The 16,479-nt window shown below is 44.6% G+C and overlaps 1 protein-coding gene across 1 annotated transcript in view; it reads right to left on the bottom strand.

Annotated features, from left to right (window-relative positions):
- Positions 1–635: 635 nt before the first annotated feature.
- LOC118415558 (protocadherin Fat 4-like) overlaps positions 636–16,479 on the bottom strand; it is a 38,151-nt gene continuing 22,307 nt past the window's right edge. Inside the window, exons 21-34 of the mRNA XM_035820243.1 lie at positions 16,043–16,146; positions 15,348–15,515; positions 14,719–14,839; positions 14,170–14,397; positions 10,901–13,568; positions 9,098–10,332; positions 8,123–8,456; positions 7,359–7,504; positions 6,469–6,646; positions 3,886–3,941; positions 3,422–3,477; positions 2,750–2,872; positions 1,936–2,212; positions 636–1,021 (exon numbers count right to left, since the gene is read on the bottom strand). Coding sequence (XP_035676136.1) covers positions 906–1,021; positions 1,936–2,212; positions 2,750–2,872; positions 3,422–3,477; positions 3,886–3,941; positions 6,469–6,646; positions 7,359–7,504; positions 8,123–8,456; positions 9,098–10,332; positions 10,901–13,568; positions 14,170–14,397; positions 14,719–14,839; positions 15,348–15,515; positions 16,043–16,146 — 5,810 coding nt within the window. The 3' untranslated portion in view covers positions 636–905. The remainder of the gene's footprint in view (positions 1,022–1,935; positions 2,213–2,749; positions 2,873–3,421; positions 3,478–3,885; positions 3,942–6,468; positions 6,647–7,358; positions 7,505–8,122; positions 8,457–9,097; positions 10,333–10,900; positions 13,569–14,169; positions 14,398–14,718; positions 14,840–15,347; positions 15,516–16,042; positions 16,147–16,479) is intronic.

Below are 16,479 nucleotides of genomic sequence, written 5' to 3'. Positions count from 1 at the left end.
TGTGTTGTGCGTCGGCATTCACAGGTGAACAAGTGAAGCGCGAAGTAAGCACGGAACACGCAATCACGACGTGCGCAGCACGCACGTGCTACGTGCGCCGTCCGTACAGCAATTGAATGTGAGAAAACTTTGATACACTCACGGAGCCAGTGTTTTGATACACTCACGGAGTCATTGGCTGTACATGGCAGGCGCGTCGCCCGTACTGGCACGTACGGGGAGTGAATCCGCAGCCAGAGAGCAGAGAAAGTTCTGCATGCACTTAAATTTCTACGGCGTGTCTGCGTGCTCCAAAATCCGTGGGATTCGCCACGTGTTTGTACGGAGACGGTACTTGCCACTTACGGATACCAAAAGATTGCCCACGTTTTGGCACGTAGACAGCACGCACTTGCAAGTACGGCGGGTTGTGCCCCTAGCTTTACGCATTTCCGACGAATGTCAAGCGTATTCAAAACTTCTTTTTGATTGATAGAACGATGCTTCCTCCCACTTTTCTCTATTTCTATTGCAGATTACATAGCGTGACCTGCAATTTTTTGTCATAAAGGGCCGTCTTAAATGTGAATCAGCCATCATATTCATACGAAATCAAGAGTGCACCCAAATAGACAATTAAAAACAATATAGACACACAATTTTTTATTCTTTACATTTTCTTCCAACCTTTGAATTCTATGACATTTGTTTCCGTTTTCAATTTGCAACATACATTTGCTCTTTTTTTTGCAGTTGGTTCGTACGGTTTACAGAATGGTTGAAAACGTTTTTAAATCGGATGTCACCCATATAATTAAATCAATACGACCTTATCAAGCTTATGTATATGTATAAGAGACAGCCCTATACAAACGTCACAAATATCAATTCGTATGTACATGTATGAAGAACATATATCAAATTTGCTATGGCACATAACCAGGCGGCTGGACGGCTCGTCTCTCGATCTCTCTCTGCTCCTCTTTAGACAGCCATCTCCTCTCGCCCGTCGTCGTGTTGTACTCGTACATCCTACCTGTTTCTGGGAGTACAAGATTTAGAAACAGTCAGAAATAGGGTGCCCAAATCTACATCATTTTTTTTCTTCCAACACAAGCTATTTGCCAACTGAAAACAAGACCATAACATATCTAGGACAATAGATACAAAGTACGAAATTTCTGTTGAAGAACCAAGGTCACACGCCAGGGGCCATAGATTGACTTTGACGTACGTCCTTCCCATACCTACCAACATACCGAATACTATTACAATCAATCTAGAGTCTTTAAAGTTATTCTGATTACAAATATCAGAAACAGACACTCAGTCAAACACGACAAAAACAATACATCAATTTTTCATGGGTTTTAGAATTCGCCAGTCCTTTTAAGAAGATGATTGGCCAGTTCTTTGTTTGTTTTCATCTTCTTATGTACTTAGAACATTGTTATAGATAAGTATCCTGTCCTTGTCAAATTCTATTTGTATTGTCTCTGCTTTTGTCGGCTAGCCCTTTGTAATAGCCACAAGCTATTTGGGTAGCCCTGGCTGTACGTTCTGAACTGCTCAGCAGAGAAAGCAGTGTGTATCATTTTTAAAGTCTTTGGCATAACTCAATGCATTGGGGATCGGACTCATGACTTTCGAGTGCATTGCAAACACTAATCAAATCTCTTAGACTGACAAAGTTGATAATTTGATAACAGAAAAATATTTACGGGTCTTAGTGGCAAATGCACTTGCAGGTGCTGACACACTGGCAGCACCAAATCCGTATGTAATTTTGGCACCTTTAGACAGATTAGCCGTGAGGCTCGGTGGGCGTCACTCCACCGTCATGGGAGCAGGGGCATGGCTTTAGGACCTACTGATTCCGATTCCAATGCTCTAGCCGTTGCGCCACACAGACACAGACATTTGATATAATAAAGAGTAAATTTGTCCATAACTTACTCGGATCGACGGTCCTGCCGTCGAAGTGTCTGTTTGGCGTTACTCTCATCAGAGAACTCCGGGCGGGCAACGGCTGGTTTTTGGTCTCGTACTGCAGTTCTTCCTGCCTTGGAATGAGAGGCTCCACAAGTCGTGGTTCCCGAGGCTCCCCTGTGCTGTGCTGTGAGATAGCGGGTTGGGGCACCGCGCCGTACGGGGGAGGGTGCGCCTGGTCCCGACGACCCGACTCGTGGCGTGGTGCGGTGTAGGGTTTAGGTCCCTCTTCCCACTCGCGAGCCTACAGAAAAGAGAAACGACGAAATGAAACTGATATCCATAAGAGAAACAATTTGCCTACAAATGAGCTGTACAAATAGAATAGGTAGGAAAAGGTACAAGTAAGTCTATTCTTATATCAACTGTACTGCACCGCATAACCAAAAGGCAAGATTTGATCAATATCTTATTTTTTCTATTTGCTTTTGGACAAACTATGGCAATGGGCCACAGCACTAAAGTTTTGTAACTTGTGCCACATACACGGTAGTACAGGCAGAAGGTAAATGTAGTATTTTACCTCCCCGACCGAAGTCAGGTACCCATTTTTACACCTGGGTGAAGTGAGGAAGGTCGTGTAAGGTGCATTTTCCTAGGGCAAAACGTCGAAGGCACGGCGGGTATAGCACTCGGAACCCCTTGATTCCGAGCCGAACGCACTACCAGTTACGCCACACACGACGCCGATCAATATCTGACCGGCAGCAACTTTTCGCTTAAATCATAAGTATCTTGCGTACATGCAGGTGTTATAGAATTGTAATTTGCAGTTCATCACCTCTTCTTCCTGCACGTTCCTTCCGTATGTTTTCTCGGACGGGCCGTTTCGTCTGGGTGCCTCTCCATACGCCGGTCTAGTCGGTGCTATGTCGGCCGGCCTTCGAGGGGCTCTTGATATGCCCTGTGAAGTTATAGCGGTAAGACATTATAAGGTTCTTTTGAATTGTGTTCGTCTGTGACTACAATGTAGTGGTACTTTCTGCATTTATATTTCATGCACTCAGAGCTATTTTATGAGACGTATAATCTGTTCCCATTTACATGTACTCATCTGCAGAAAGCAAGAAATGCACTTTGCACTACACGGTTAGGCTTTTCCTAACATTTATTGTTGTCTATACTTTCTTGCATATGGTAATATGTAATAATTAAGTCTTAATATAGACGACCTGTATCAAGCCAATCGAGACATGTTTGTAGAATGAAGGTATCTCAATTCTTTTTTCAACTTTTGCCACCACCAACGTCCGTCGACTTGTCAACTCAATAAATACAGCACTTTACCACTAGCGTGCGTGTCGGGTGAGCGACAACAGTCTGGATTCGAACTCCCAGCCTCAAAAGTCCACTAACCACAGTGACTACAATGGACTTCAAACAATATCATATGTGCTATGCTAGGGATTGTTGTCTCTATATAAAAATTCAGATGAATGCTGAAGTTCCTTACCGTATGGATAGGAAGAATTTGAGAATGTCCTCCTTTCTTCTTTCTTGAGCTGGTTGCTGGGAAGACAATGCAAAATTTATACTTTGGTTGTAACGCTAGTTCACCTTTATCCATGGGGTAACTTATATCCGTTGTTATTAAAACAAGGTTTGCAGCAATATCAAGTCGACAGACGGCGGTTTCAAATTGCAATATTTTCAAAGCATTGTAATTTGAAACCACCATCCGTCGACTTGATATCCCTTAATACCCTGATTTCAAAGACAACGAATATAGGTTACCCCGTGAATAAAGGTGCACATACGTTAGTGATTCTAAATCACAATCACATGAAAAAAACTGAAAACCTTTTTTTACATTTTTATGCAGCAGAACAATAGGGGATTTCAAAGAACTAACTTTGGGAATGTCTTCGTCAAAGCAACATAAACCAAACACTGGCGTTAACGTCTAACGCTACTTACGTCTGTCTCCCTCCCATCCTTCTCTCACTCCGGATTTCTTGTTGACTTCAAGTTTCCTGAAAAACAAGAGGCATTTATATTTTCCGACGTGTTTCTTCAATCAGAACTTAGAAAGAAAGACGAATATACAAAGCAAAATCCTTGTACATTGCACTTGTAGAAGTGACACTAGTGAGGTACATATAACGTAAGGTTACCAGTTTACGTGCAGGACCAGTTTACGGTCACTTCAATGGGCGGTGCAGACTTCGAGGTGAATTGTGAAAAAGAAAATTCTCTTCAGTAGGCAAGAAGTACGTCTATAGGATCTATGTGCATGTATCTTATTTATGATATATGTTTGCATCAAGCAAAGCAGCCGACTAAACATTTGAAAAGCCTGCCAACAATTTAAATTGACGATTTATGATCGTAGAACACTGTTACAGATGGCCCGCTTTGATCGTAATTCTCAACCGCTAACTTCGTCCCCTCTTTCTAAATCCTACAAACTCTATATCAATTGCAAAATCGTCTGAAACCAAACCTGCAGTTCTTATCTCAAGAATTCATGGTGATTTTATGTATGTTATCCAAAAGAAGTCTTAAAAACTAACACGAAAACAAATGACTGTCGTCGCCGAGCCGGTAGTTTTCGAACGCCATGTTGTACCACGTGACTATGCAGTTCATAGCTTGTGCATTGGAGGGCAGGGCAAAATCGCTAAGGGGCGCTGTTTTAGCCAAATTCATGTGGGGAGGGCACGGCATGAGGAAGCCAACGTATACTGAACACGTTTCAAGGCCAATAACTATCTATACTCTTGATAAAAAACACAAATGCGTCGTCGACGTCATGAGTACCATTGGGCAAGTTGTGGAACAGTATGGTGCTAGGAGTGGCGTTCTGTTGGGGCAAAGATGACCGACCGGTACGTTTAGCGGCGATGCAAAGTGCACGGCATGGCGTCGATGTAAACAATCATCCACCGTGTTATCTCAGTGAACTACTTGGGGAACTTTTTATGGGAAATGATCAATTACATGACCTTTAGAAAAATAACCACAGGGAGAAACACCCAACTGACCGTAAATTGGTCACCCTGAAAGAATTTTTGGCTGCAGGCTTGTTTATTGAAGCAGCTCGCACGGCGATAAATCCAACTCAGAAGAAATATTATACCACACAGAAGTTGAGGCAGACCGACTAAGATATCTTCCAAAATGAGAGTTTTTTTCATTTCTGCCTGCGCGATTTCCGTAAAACTGCGTTGTTAACAAATCGACCGTAAACTGGTAACCTTACGTTAGCAATGCTTGCAGATATAGAAGTTAACCCTCAAGCATCCGACCTTTCTCTGCGACTAAAATGACCGAGTGGGGTCCAAACGGACCCCAAAATGTTTTGTTCATAAAATCTCAATTCCAATTCCTATCAGTAAACATTGTACATACATTGCTTTGTCAATGTAAGAGGAATATTTTGACATGTTAAGGTGTTGCTAATTCCACCTCATTATCATAATGTATGCAAAAGATCAGAAGGACCATGTTTTGCACTAAACCTATTCTGACCAGAGAGGGGAATTTTGAGGCCCTCAGCAACTATTATGTCGCGTAACTCATGAACGGCTGGTGCTAAAGCTTTGAAACTTGGTGATATAACACAAAATATTGTAAGCAAATTTAAAAAAAAAATAAAATAAATTCATCATTATTTGGGGTTGCCATGGAAACGGAATTCTGACAGGCATATTTTTGCCAAAAAAATCCAATTTCGATTTAAACAAGGTTTCTTGGTAAAACATGCTTGTTTTCTTACAACAATAAAATTCTATGAAGTTCAATGCTATTTTCATGATTCAAAATTTATAATCTATGCAAATTTTATGACGTCATTAGTCAAAATCCAAGATGGCCGCCCTTATAAGCTAAAAGACGTCATAATGTCGTCATATTATATGGTGATGACACAGAAGTTTCTATGAGGATTTAGTTTTACATGTTTATTATCCCCTGAAAGTTTGGTGGTGATAGGATAAGTAGTTAGGGAGTCAGGCTTAAAACTTTGTTTCAAAAGCTGCACTTTTTGGCTGGGGTCCGTTTGGACCCCAGACGGACTGATCACGGACTTTCTTTATAGCTTCCACAGTATTGCACCAATCTTCATAAAACAAACTTAGGACAAGGTATAGAAGATATTGGCTAACAAAGTCACGGAAGGAATTTTTCTTCAGATCAAAAATGTTTAAATGGTACTTCACAATTTACGCCTGGGGTCCAAATGGACCCCACTCGGGTGTTTGAGGGTTTTAAACTAGCTCGATAGTAAAACTGGCACCAATATTGAACCCATGACTGTAGCTGTGAGTGATAACTTTCTTGAATGCAGAAATACAAGACTTGCTGGTTCTGATACTATGTTTTGTCGCTTCAACCCTTGTTACAATGTTTATGATGTCCATGTTGCAGATTTAGCGAACATCATGTTTCTTTTACCCATCTTGATTTTTTTCGCCCTCTCTTGTTCTTTTGAGTCCGCAGATGATATCAACCATAAGATTTACTTGCTGTGGCCTATTAAAGGGGAGCTTCTTTCAGTACCTCTTTTTCCTTCCCTTGAAGGCACAGCAGCAGGATATGACGGCGAACAGTATGACCAGTAGCCCCGCCCCCACAGACACCACCACGATCCCCTGCACCGTCTGTATCCACAGCACTGTGGTCTCCTCCTGAGGGTACTCCGCCACTGTGGTGATGCCAAAATCAGCCAGGCTGGAGTCTGTAGGACGAAGACCATGGTTTATGATATTAATAATCGTAGCAAGTAATTTCAAGACAGTACGTCTATTGATTCATCTAGTGGTGGATCTACCAATTTCTTAAAATAATTGGCTTCATATTCATTGAACAACTAGGGATGAAATCGCGTTCGCCTTCCACTGAAGTTGAGGAGTAATACTTACATACATATACGTGTACTGTGTTACTGATCAAAATACAATGTCAACTCTACTTTTGACACATTTACATCGCCCCTTTTCAATGTCTAGGGGATGGGTACTAAATCTAATCCTACGTACAGAGAGGCGCTGCTCAAAGTCACAAAAGATTGATGCAATCTCTATATCACGTACCACTGCATGATATTGTTAACCATGAATTAAACCACTCAGCCAATGTGGAATAGCGATTATAATTAGTCACTTGTTACAAAGAGCCCTTTATCATTGTTATGTTTAAACAACTGCGTAGGTATTCGTTTTGATGTTCTGGACATATACTACTCTCGCACTTGCCTTACATTATACCCGCACAATTGTTGCGCAATAAATATTGATTGATTGACTAATTGATTGATCGATCGATCGATCGATCGATCGATTCATTGAAAGTCACAAAGATATTTCTCTATACACTTCTATCTACGTTTTCTGTGAAATCTCAGCTTACCGGCAACAATAGACAAACCATGGAAGAAGGTTTCATGTCACCTGAAAGCATCGCGCCGTCATCAGCCTGGAACATCTCCAGCGCCCTGGAGGCAGGCAGGAACACCTTGTCTTCATCCAGCCCGGTGATGTAGTCCGTGGTGGCGTTAGACGTCTCCACGTACACGTACACTGTCACGTGGTTAGTACTGCAACAAGAACATGGATACAACATCGGTGAAGGTTAGACAATCACCATCATCATTATCGGTCGACGTGCTAATACACGACGGGTTCATACCGCCCCTTACGGAGTGATATGCCCTTTCAAATAGCTGAATACAAGACGGGGATGCGCCAGGTCTCCCGTCCAGGTGAATGATGTTAATCACCGTATGACTGATACGAGACAGAGGTTCACCAGGCCTCCATCCGAGTGATTCGTAGTGAATCACTATCTCCCGACAGAAAAATTTGCACCGTCGCACACCGCACCATCGCACGTCCAGGTAATTAAAAACTGAATCATTATCTCATACATCAATCTCGGCATTCACACAATGTGCCCTAGCAGATTTAGTGTATCTGACACACTCATTAAACATAACCAATCTTATTATCTTACATTACCGTTAAGCTTATACCAATTGCTGGAAGTCTCAGCAAGTAAAAATTATTTGACATTATTCCAACCTAAATTCGTTGTGCTTCCGGCACAGAACACAAAAATATGACAACCAAATTTGAAAACTATATATTGCCTGAATTTCCACACACCATTGATATTGAGGAACACTAAAACACCAAAGATGTTGCAAGTAACCTACGTCGTGTTCGAAGCTGTCGATTGGAGCAATTCCCTACGTCTTCTTGAAGAGGTGGTCACCTCCCTCTGAACATAGTGGGACAGTCCAACTGTGCATGACGCACAGCTCGGTTGGATCGAGGTCTGCAGTGCCTGCAAAAACTCGTTTCGTCTCGCGAGAAACTCCTCCACGGTCATGGTCAGCTCCATGCCGACGAGAGTTGCGACGGGGTCAAAGGTGTCGATGCGAACGGTGGCGACTGGAGATGACGTCAGAGGAGGTATCCCAGCGTCACTTGCGCTGACGTAGATGACGTATCTTGTGTCGGCCGACAGCGTCAGTCTTGTGATGACACCTAGAGGTAGGAGGTATATGTGTGACTTTGACCTCGAGGTCGGTGGCCTCCCAGCGACCAATCATTTGACAAGGCAACCAACGAATCCCATACTTAAGTCTTTGTTTTGTTGATTTTCGGTCATACTTTTACATTTTGCATGACATTGCATTTATTAAGTCAAGGGTTACAAAAATCTAACTTAAGTCGCAGTGAGATCACCATCTAGCGAAAAGGGGACTCAAGCTAGTTAACATAATGTTGAGACATTGTCTGATACTGCTTAAAAACATCTTATTCGGAAGTTCTTCAATAAACAGCTTGCAAGGAACCAAAATGGTAGGTATTCTTTAAAAATTGTAAACGGAACTAGCAAGGGAATCAGATGTTTAAAATACATCAACGCTATTTATCATGCACAGCTACTGGTCAGGAGAATTGAGAATCAGCAAACCGTTCAAGAGGCGCTTGTGTTTGTTTGATTGACATTTCATAAGTTCTTCCTTACAGTTTGTAGCCTAAGAATGGTGGGTCGCCGGCGCCCACTTTAAGACACTGGGAACTTTAGGCTTCAGGCGGCGATTTCTTCATTACTCATACCGGAGGACCTATGGCTAAGCATGATACATAGAACACTCTGATAAATAGAAATCAACCCCTACCTGACACAGAGTCGACCCTGAAGTTCGTCGATGATTCGGTCAGACTGAAAGTTATTTCAGCGTTGGTCCCTTCGTCGGCGTCAGTCGCAGTAAGTGTCACTATCGCCTCTGACGAATCGTAATCCGTCGAGAGTTCGACACTGTAGAACGTCTGAGCTAACACCGGCTTGTTGTCGTTCTCATCCGCGATGGTGATGTTGACGTCAGTTTCAGACGACAAACTTGGCGATCCACCATCCGTTGCTATGACGACGAATTGAATGAACGGCTCAGTCTCTCTGTCTACAGATTCCCTAAAAGTGACCACGCCGGTGGTTTCACTGATCCGGAAGTACCGCGTCGCTTTCACTCCGTTGTCAGCCAGATCAGACGATATTGTGTAGATGACGTCAGCGTTAGCGCCTTTGTCAAGGTCAGTCGCCGTGACCTTTATAACGGTGTTTCCTGGTTCGGCGTTTTCTGCCAAAGTAGCCGTCAAAGTGTCGTTGTTGTTGAATATAGGAGCGTTGTCGTTGACGTCAGAGACGGTGATCTGGACTGTGACGTCACTGAACAAAGATGGCGTCCCGGAATCCTGCACTCGGCAGATGATGCTGTATTCTGCAATAGTCTCCCGGTCAATGTTGGCAGTAGAGCTGGTAGATATCCTCCCCGTGTTTGAATTTACCACAAAGTGCTGCGAATCGTCTGAGACGATTGAGAACGATAGGTCGGCGTTTGAATTGATGTCGTCATCACTGGCGCTGACGTCACCAACGGACGTGCCTCCGGCAACATTTTCTTCTAACGTGAAAGAATAAAGATTCGAATCGAACGCTGGGGTGTTGTCGTTTTCGTCATCAATTGTTATGGTAACTGTAGTGTCATTGTTGAATGAAGGCACGCCATTGTCTGTCGCCTGGACTGTAAGGGTGTAAGAGTCTATGTTCTCCCGATCTAGTGCTTGGGCTGTACGAACAACTCCCGAGGCACCGTCGATTTCAAAATGGCCAGGCTGGCTTGCAGACGTAATACTGTATGTGATCTCCGCATTTTCGTCAGCGTCGTCGTCCGAGGCGACGACTTGAACCACCGACGTGCCGGCGGTGACGCCCTCACTGACCGACGCGGTGTAGCTGGCCTGCGTCAGGACCGGCGTGTTGTCGTTGACGTCCAGAATGGTGACCAGGACGGTACCACTGCCGGTCAGGTTCGTAGGGGTGCCGCCGTCGGTTGCTGTGATTGTCAGTGTGTAGCTGTGTGTGAAGGGGAATAGGAAATTAGAGCACGTAGAAAATAAGGTTGGTGACCAAATGTATGAATCTACCATCTTCCACCCAAAGAGTAAACTGATGTTTATGTTGCTTCAAATCTAAGCGCCTGTTTAATAACGAATGTCTCGCCACTTTGACACCGTTTATTATTTTCTATAATCATAGTGATATGTAAATCTACATCATCTATTTCATATTCTTATTTAAGATTCATTTACTACTTCATCGGTCATTTTGAGTGTTTTGTAATTGTTGAGCAATGTGATAATGCTTTTATTGGTATATCTAAGGTAATTTGAATTTTTTTTTAGGTTTTGTTTCATCATCAGGCTATTTTTTTTTTCAATATCATGCAGGTTGCTTTGAAAATAGCCCTACTGACGATATGTTTTACCTGGATAATATTGACATGAAATCATAAGTTACAAACATCCCGACCAGTACAAGTACGCCTTCCTTTAAAGAGAAACGTTTGCGGCATGATTTTGCCACGAATATCAAAAGAATGGTGTGCACAATTTAGGGCTTTATTTCAAGAAAGCAACCTTACCTTTCAATCGACTCCCTATCCAAGGTGCTGGCAGTTCGTATCGTTCCAGTCGAAGAGTCAATGGCGAACTCATTGTTGTCGTCGCCTTCCAAGATGGCGAATGTCAGCAACGCATTCGTCGATTCATCCGGATCCAGTGCCTGTACTGGAGTCACCAGTGTTCCCACCGCCGCGTTCTCCAACACACTCACCACGTATTCCAAAGGAACGAAAGATGGCGTGTTGTCGTTTAGGTCGTTGAGGTAAACCTTAACTCTGCAGAGGGACGACTTTGCTGGGGTCCCACTGTCCGTTGCTTGTACAACGAGGTTGTTAAGAGCTAGGGTTTCCCGGTCCACGTCTGCACTAGTAGAGATCAGCCCAGTGGTAGAGTTTATGTCAAAGTATGCCATACCGTCACCGGAAACAATCGAGTACGTCACTTCCCCATTTCCGTTCAAGTCGGGGTCAGTGGCCTCAACGGTCGTTATGTTTGAACCTACCGGTATGTTTTCGTCGACGTAGACGGTGTATACGGGCTGGGAAAATGCCGGTTTGTTGTCGTTGACGTCTGTGACGATGACTGTTACGACGATGAAGTCCGTCAGGGTGCCACTGTCGCTCGCTTCGCCGTCGTAAACCGTGATGTTAAGGACGTACTCGTCAAGCGTCTCTCGGTCTAGATAAGACCCAAGGGTGACAACACCAGCTGCAGAGTCTATAACAAACGTTATACCGTATTCGTCTTCTCCAGATGTTACAACGTACGTCAGCTCACCGCCGTCCCCGACGTCAGCGTCGGTGGCGTTGGCGTTGTATACCGTCGTCCCCACGGCAGCGTCTTCTGACACCCACACGGTGTTCGTGCCGTTGTCGAAGACCGGTGAGTAGTTGTTCTCTGCCAGTACGTTAACCACGACGTTTGCCGTTGACGACAGCGAAGGGACACCGCGATCTGTCGCCGTCACAGTCAGCGAGAAGTAGCTTCTTACAGAATGGTCCAAACCAGACGCGAGGACGAGAATATCGCCGCTTAGGTTGAACGTGCCGTTGGTGTCCCCTGCAGTGATGGTATAGTCCAAAACACTGTTGTTTCCCAAATCGGCATCAGTTGCCGTCAACTGGAGAAGCTGCGAACCAACCGCTGCACCTTCCAACACAGAGGTGGTGTACACGGAAGGTGTGAAGATCGGGTGGTTGTCGTTTACATCTTCTAAGGTGATGTTCACCGTTGTAAAATTGCTCAGCGCCTGAGAAGAATTTGATGGACTGTCCATAGCTTTGACGGTCAACGTATAGGAGTCAGTGTATTCTCTATCAAGAGGTAAAGCCACTGATAACTCCCCGGTATTTTCTTCAATTACGAATTTCTGCTCGGAGTTTCCCTCTTCAATGCTGTACACGACTGTGCCGTCGGGACCCGAATCGGAATCCACGGCAGTCACGGAAATTACCGACGTGCCAATCGGAAGGTCTTCGGAGATGACGACATCGTAGCCTCCCGAGGGAACGATGATTTCCGGTGTGTGTTCATTTTCGGCGACGACCTGTACATACACCGTAGCGGTCCCCGTTAGAGACGGTGTGCCACCGTCTGATGCCGTAGCCGTCAGAACATACTCCGTGCTGGTCTCATAGTCTAAAGAGTCTTGCAGAATGATCTCACCATTATCTGACGTCACGTTGAATTTTAGTGCGTCATTTCCGGTGGAAATGGAGTACGTCATATCCGCGTTTGTCCCCTCGTCGTTGTCGGTACACTTGAGTTGTGTGACTGCTGCACCGATTGACGTGGACTCCAAAAGAGAAACGTAATACACATGCGGATCAAACACTGGTGGATTGTCATTCACGTCTAGTACAGTGATGTTTACTAATGTTGTTACGTTGTGTTGGGCGCCAGAGCTGTCCTCGCTGTCTGTTGCCATAACAACTAGAGAAAGGCTGTCAGTAGATTCCCGATCTATATTTTCCTGGAGACTAAGAGTTCCCGTGTTTGAGTCCATACGAAATGTGTTATCATCGTCCCCGCTGATGATGACATACGAGATGCTTTCCTCGTAGAGATCCTCGTCTGTGGCCGATACTTGGCCGATTGTTGTTCCAATGGTGGCATCTTCTGAGACGTTGAAGGCAAAGAAAGCGTCTGTGAAGGCGGGTGCAAATTCGTTGTCATCCGTGAGTTTTACGTGAACTGTAACACTGCCAGTCAGCATCGGGCCACCTCCATCCGTGACTATCAGCTCTAGGACAAATGTAGGCGTCACTTCTAAATCTAGTGAAGACGCCAGTCTTATACTACCCGTTGAACTGTTCACGGCAAAGGAATCGTTCGTGTTTCCCGCGACGATGGTGTGTGAAAGCGCCGCGTTGATTCCTTCGTCCTGATCGGTGCAGCTCACGCTGACGACCGAAGAACCTACCGCCGCCCCCTCGGCGACCGACACAGCCAAGAGAGCCGGTGAACAGACGGGGGCGTTGTCGTTAACGTCAGTGACGGTGATGTAGACCGTCGATGATCCTGTTAGACGACCAGGGTTTTGTCCCCAATCCGTTGCCAAGAGAACAAGCGTGTAGTCTGGATTGTTCTCTCTGTCAAAGTTTCCAACAGTCCGCAGAGTACCCGATGTTCTATCCACAGCGAACTTGCCTGCGTCGTTACCCGATGCGATAGAGTAGGACATCACTCCTGTAGTAAGGAAGGTAATGTATTCGGTTTAAACAGTAAACAAGAGGATTCCTTTCCACTTTCGTCGGCAAATAGATGATACAAGTGTATTGCAGTTTATGTAATACCTGGGCAACGATAACGTTCGATAGAGGTGTTCCGGACCGGCTGATAAAAAGCTGTATGACACAGGCTTCGAAGTTTTATCACACGGGCTTCCATCGAATAATTCGAACGCAATCTGCGCACGCCGAGTCCGGCGCGGTCGAAAATTAGAATACCTGATTCGGACGTTGGAAAATTGATATTGTAACATTATTTGTTCAAGGGCACAAACGTTTTTTCAACTTCTGGCGTATTTCGCATCGATACATGTGTTTTCTCGGGTGGATATGACATAAATAAAGTGCAACACGGTATATTCCGCATCACCCTTGGCCTCGGTCCCAGCACTCCTGCGGTCGGGCTGGTACCTTCGGTGATACAGAATACACCGTGTTGCATTCTATATATACTACTTGTATTGCATTTTAATTGCGCATGCTACATTTTGGTATTGCTATTAAACAGAGCTGTAATCATAGCATGATTATGTTTGGACAGAAACACTGTGAGTACTCACCATCCACTCCCTCGTCCGTATCAGTGGCAGTCTCCTGCAGTAGGGTGTACCCCAGGGTAGCGTTCTCGGCCACACTGACGTTGTATGAGTCAGATGTGAACGACGGCGTGTCCTCGTTCACGGGCTGAACGACGATGTCAATAGTGACGTCCTCTTTGTGGTCGCCATCGCTGACTTCGACGGTCAAGTAGTACGTCTTGTTGGTAGACTCGTAGTCCAAGGAGTGTCCTACAAGCCGATAAAACAACACTGGTGCCGTTACACAATTTTCTCTGATATCAAGTCACATTTTTTGCAAACAGTTTTTGCCATATCTTGATGAAAGTAGTTCCATAATGATTCCTGGCACCTGTAACCTGGTAACCAGTGTATCGTGGCTTGGTCAGCCTCTCTCCGGGACAGATAAAGCTTTCTGCCGCCCGGGTATTTTTTCGAACACGGTAGGATTTTCACGGTGTGCGAAGGATAACCGCGTAGGCAGAAAGCTTCATCTGCCCCGTAGAGAGCCCGACCAACCCACGATAGACTGATTACCATGTTATTACCTACCTGATGAAACAACTATCGCTCCGTCATCGGTGACTTCAAACGACGGCCCGAAGTTTCCGGAAGTGATGTTGTACGACAAGCTCGTTCCTGAGTCGACGTCAGAGCAGTTTAGAGTCGCCACCTGAAACATTTCCAATAGTATGACATCTATGTGCCTTCCAGTGAAAAAAAAGTCGCATCCAAAGCGTTCCCCTTGTTTGTGTGGTAATATTTTGTTCCTTTCATTGAAAATGTAAGAAACTATAATAGCGCGTAACCGTAACCGTACCTAATGGTCGTATGACGTTACTGTACGTTAAGTAGTTGGCCCAGAACGCAGAGGTCCTAGGTTCGGATAGAGTCATGCTACCACTCTTTTGGGAAAGGCACACGACTTTCCCCCAATCTACCAACTGATATACCGTGTTGTAAAAATGACTTCGGTTGAGGAGGTAAAACGCAGTGGAGGAAGAGGGACGGGCTCCATGGATCCACCTTCTAATATCGTGCCCTAGAGACAGTGGATAAGGCTATAGCACTACACTTAAGGCCATTTGCATGTCGTTTGTGCCACTGTTAGAATGATTTTTTAACTTGAATGCAGTGCCACACCACCCTTGCCTGCCTTAAAGCAAATAAAAACAAAGTACCGTAGTTCCGTTATTCGCATCCTCGTCGACTTGCACGACCAACAGATTCTCCGCACACAGAGGACTGTTGTCGTTGACGTCGTTGACAGTAACATTGACCGTCGTAGACGCGCTTCTCTGGTCAGCCCCGGACCCTCCGTCCACGGCTTGAACGGTCACCGTCACCACCTGAAGTAATAAGGTATCAGTTAAATGCGTCATGAATGTTGGATTTTATGGCACAGCAAAAATCGAATCATTTAAGCTTGCCTTAAAGCATGTGTAGATAGTTAAGGGTAAATGCTTTGAACTGTAGCTAGGCGTCGCTGCTACAATGTGAAGAATTCGGTCCCAAATTTCATTTTTGTAGGTCCACCGAAACGTCTGTGTGATAAACACTTGGTCATCCAGAACAATCCAGTCATTTGCCAACCTGATTAAACTATTCACGAATCACGACAAAAAGTAGATGTTATTCATCATTGTTAATAAAATATTTTAACTGTGTAATGTGCAAATGTTTGTACATATGAATATTGTAGCCACACCTTGCAAAATGTTCTTTAGGTATTCACTTGGTCTCAATAGAGGACCATTCTTGTAAGGACTTCTATTAAGACCGGTTGCCGTTTTATATGTCCATACCAATGCTTGGCTCTTCAACTAGACAAAACTCCCAATCACTGAAAATGACTGTATTCTACATTTTTACATACCTTCGAATCGCCCATGGTGTCGTAGTTCACCTGTGAAACCAGCTGGATTTCTCCGCTTATTGGGTCGATGCTGAAATGCGCCGAGAGAGGACCAGGATCTGTACCTAAAAGTAACATAGATGTTTCCAGCAACGTTGTCAAAACTATAAAGTAGACACACATATCGTGATCTACGATATTGTTCTTAGAGCGCGACCACATTCGTCATAGTTCGTCGTACGATTTTGATGTCGAAGGATTTTCAAGCAGGCTGAGACAGAACCGATCACCGACAAGGATCTAAGACATCCTTTTCGGTTACAAGACAGTTGGATTCCGCACAACCCATGCATGACTGTCCCAAGAATGCCATCAATTTGCGATCGTGCTACGATCGTACAAAGATCGCAAGACGATCGTACGACGATCGCAAGATGATCATACGACGATCGCACGAC

The sequence above is a fragment of the Branchiostoma floridae genome, chromosome 5, assembly GCF_000003815.2.
Source record: "Branchiostoma floridae strain S238N-H82 chromosome 5, Bfl_VNyyK, whole genome shotgun sequence".
NCBI lineage: Eukaryota > Metazoa > Chordata > Leptocardii > Amphioxiformes > Branchiostomatidae > Branchiostoma > Branchiostoma floridae.
Note: the sequence above shows the minus strand (reverse complement) of the source record. Positions and strands in the feature narration are given on the sequence as shown.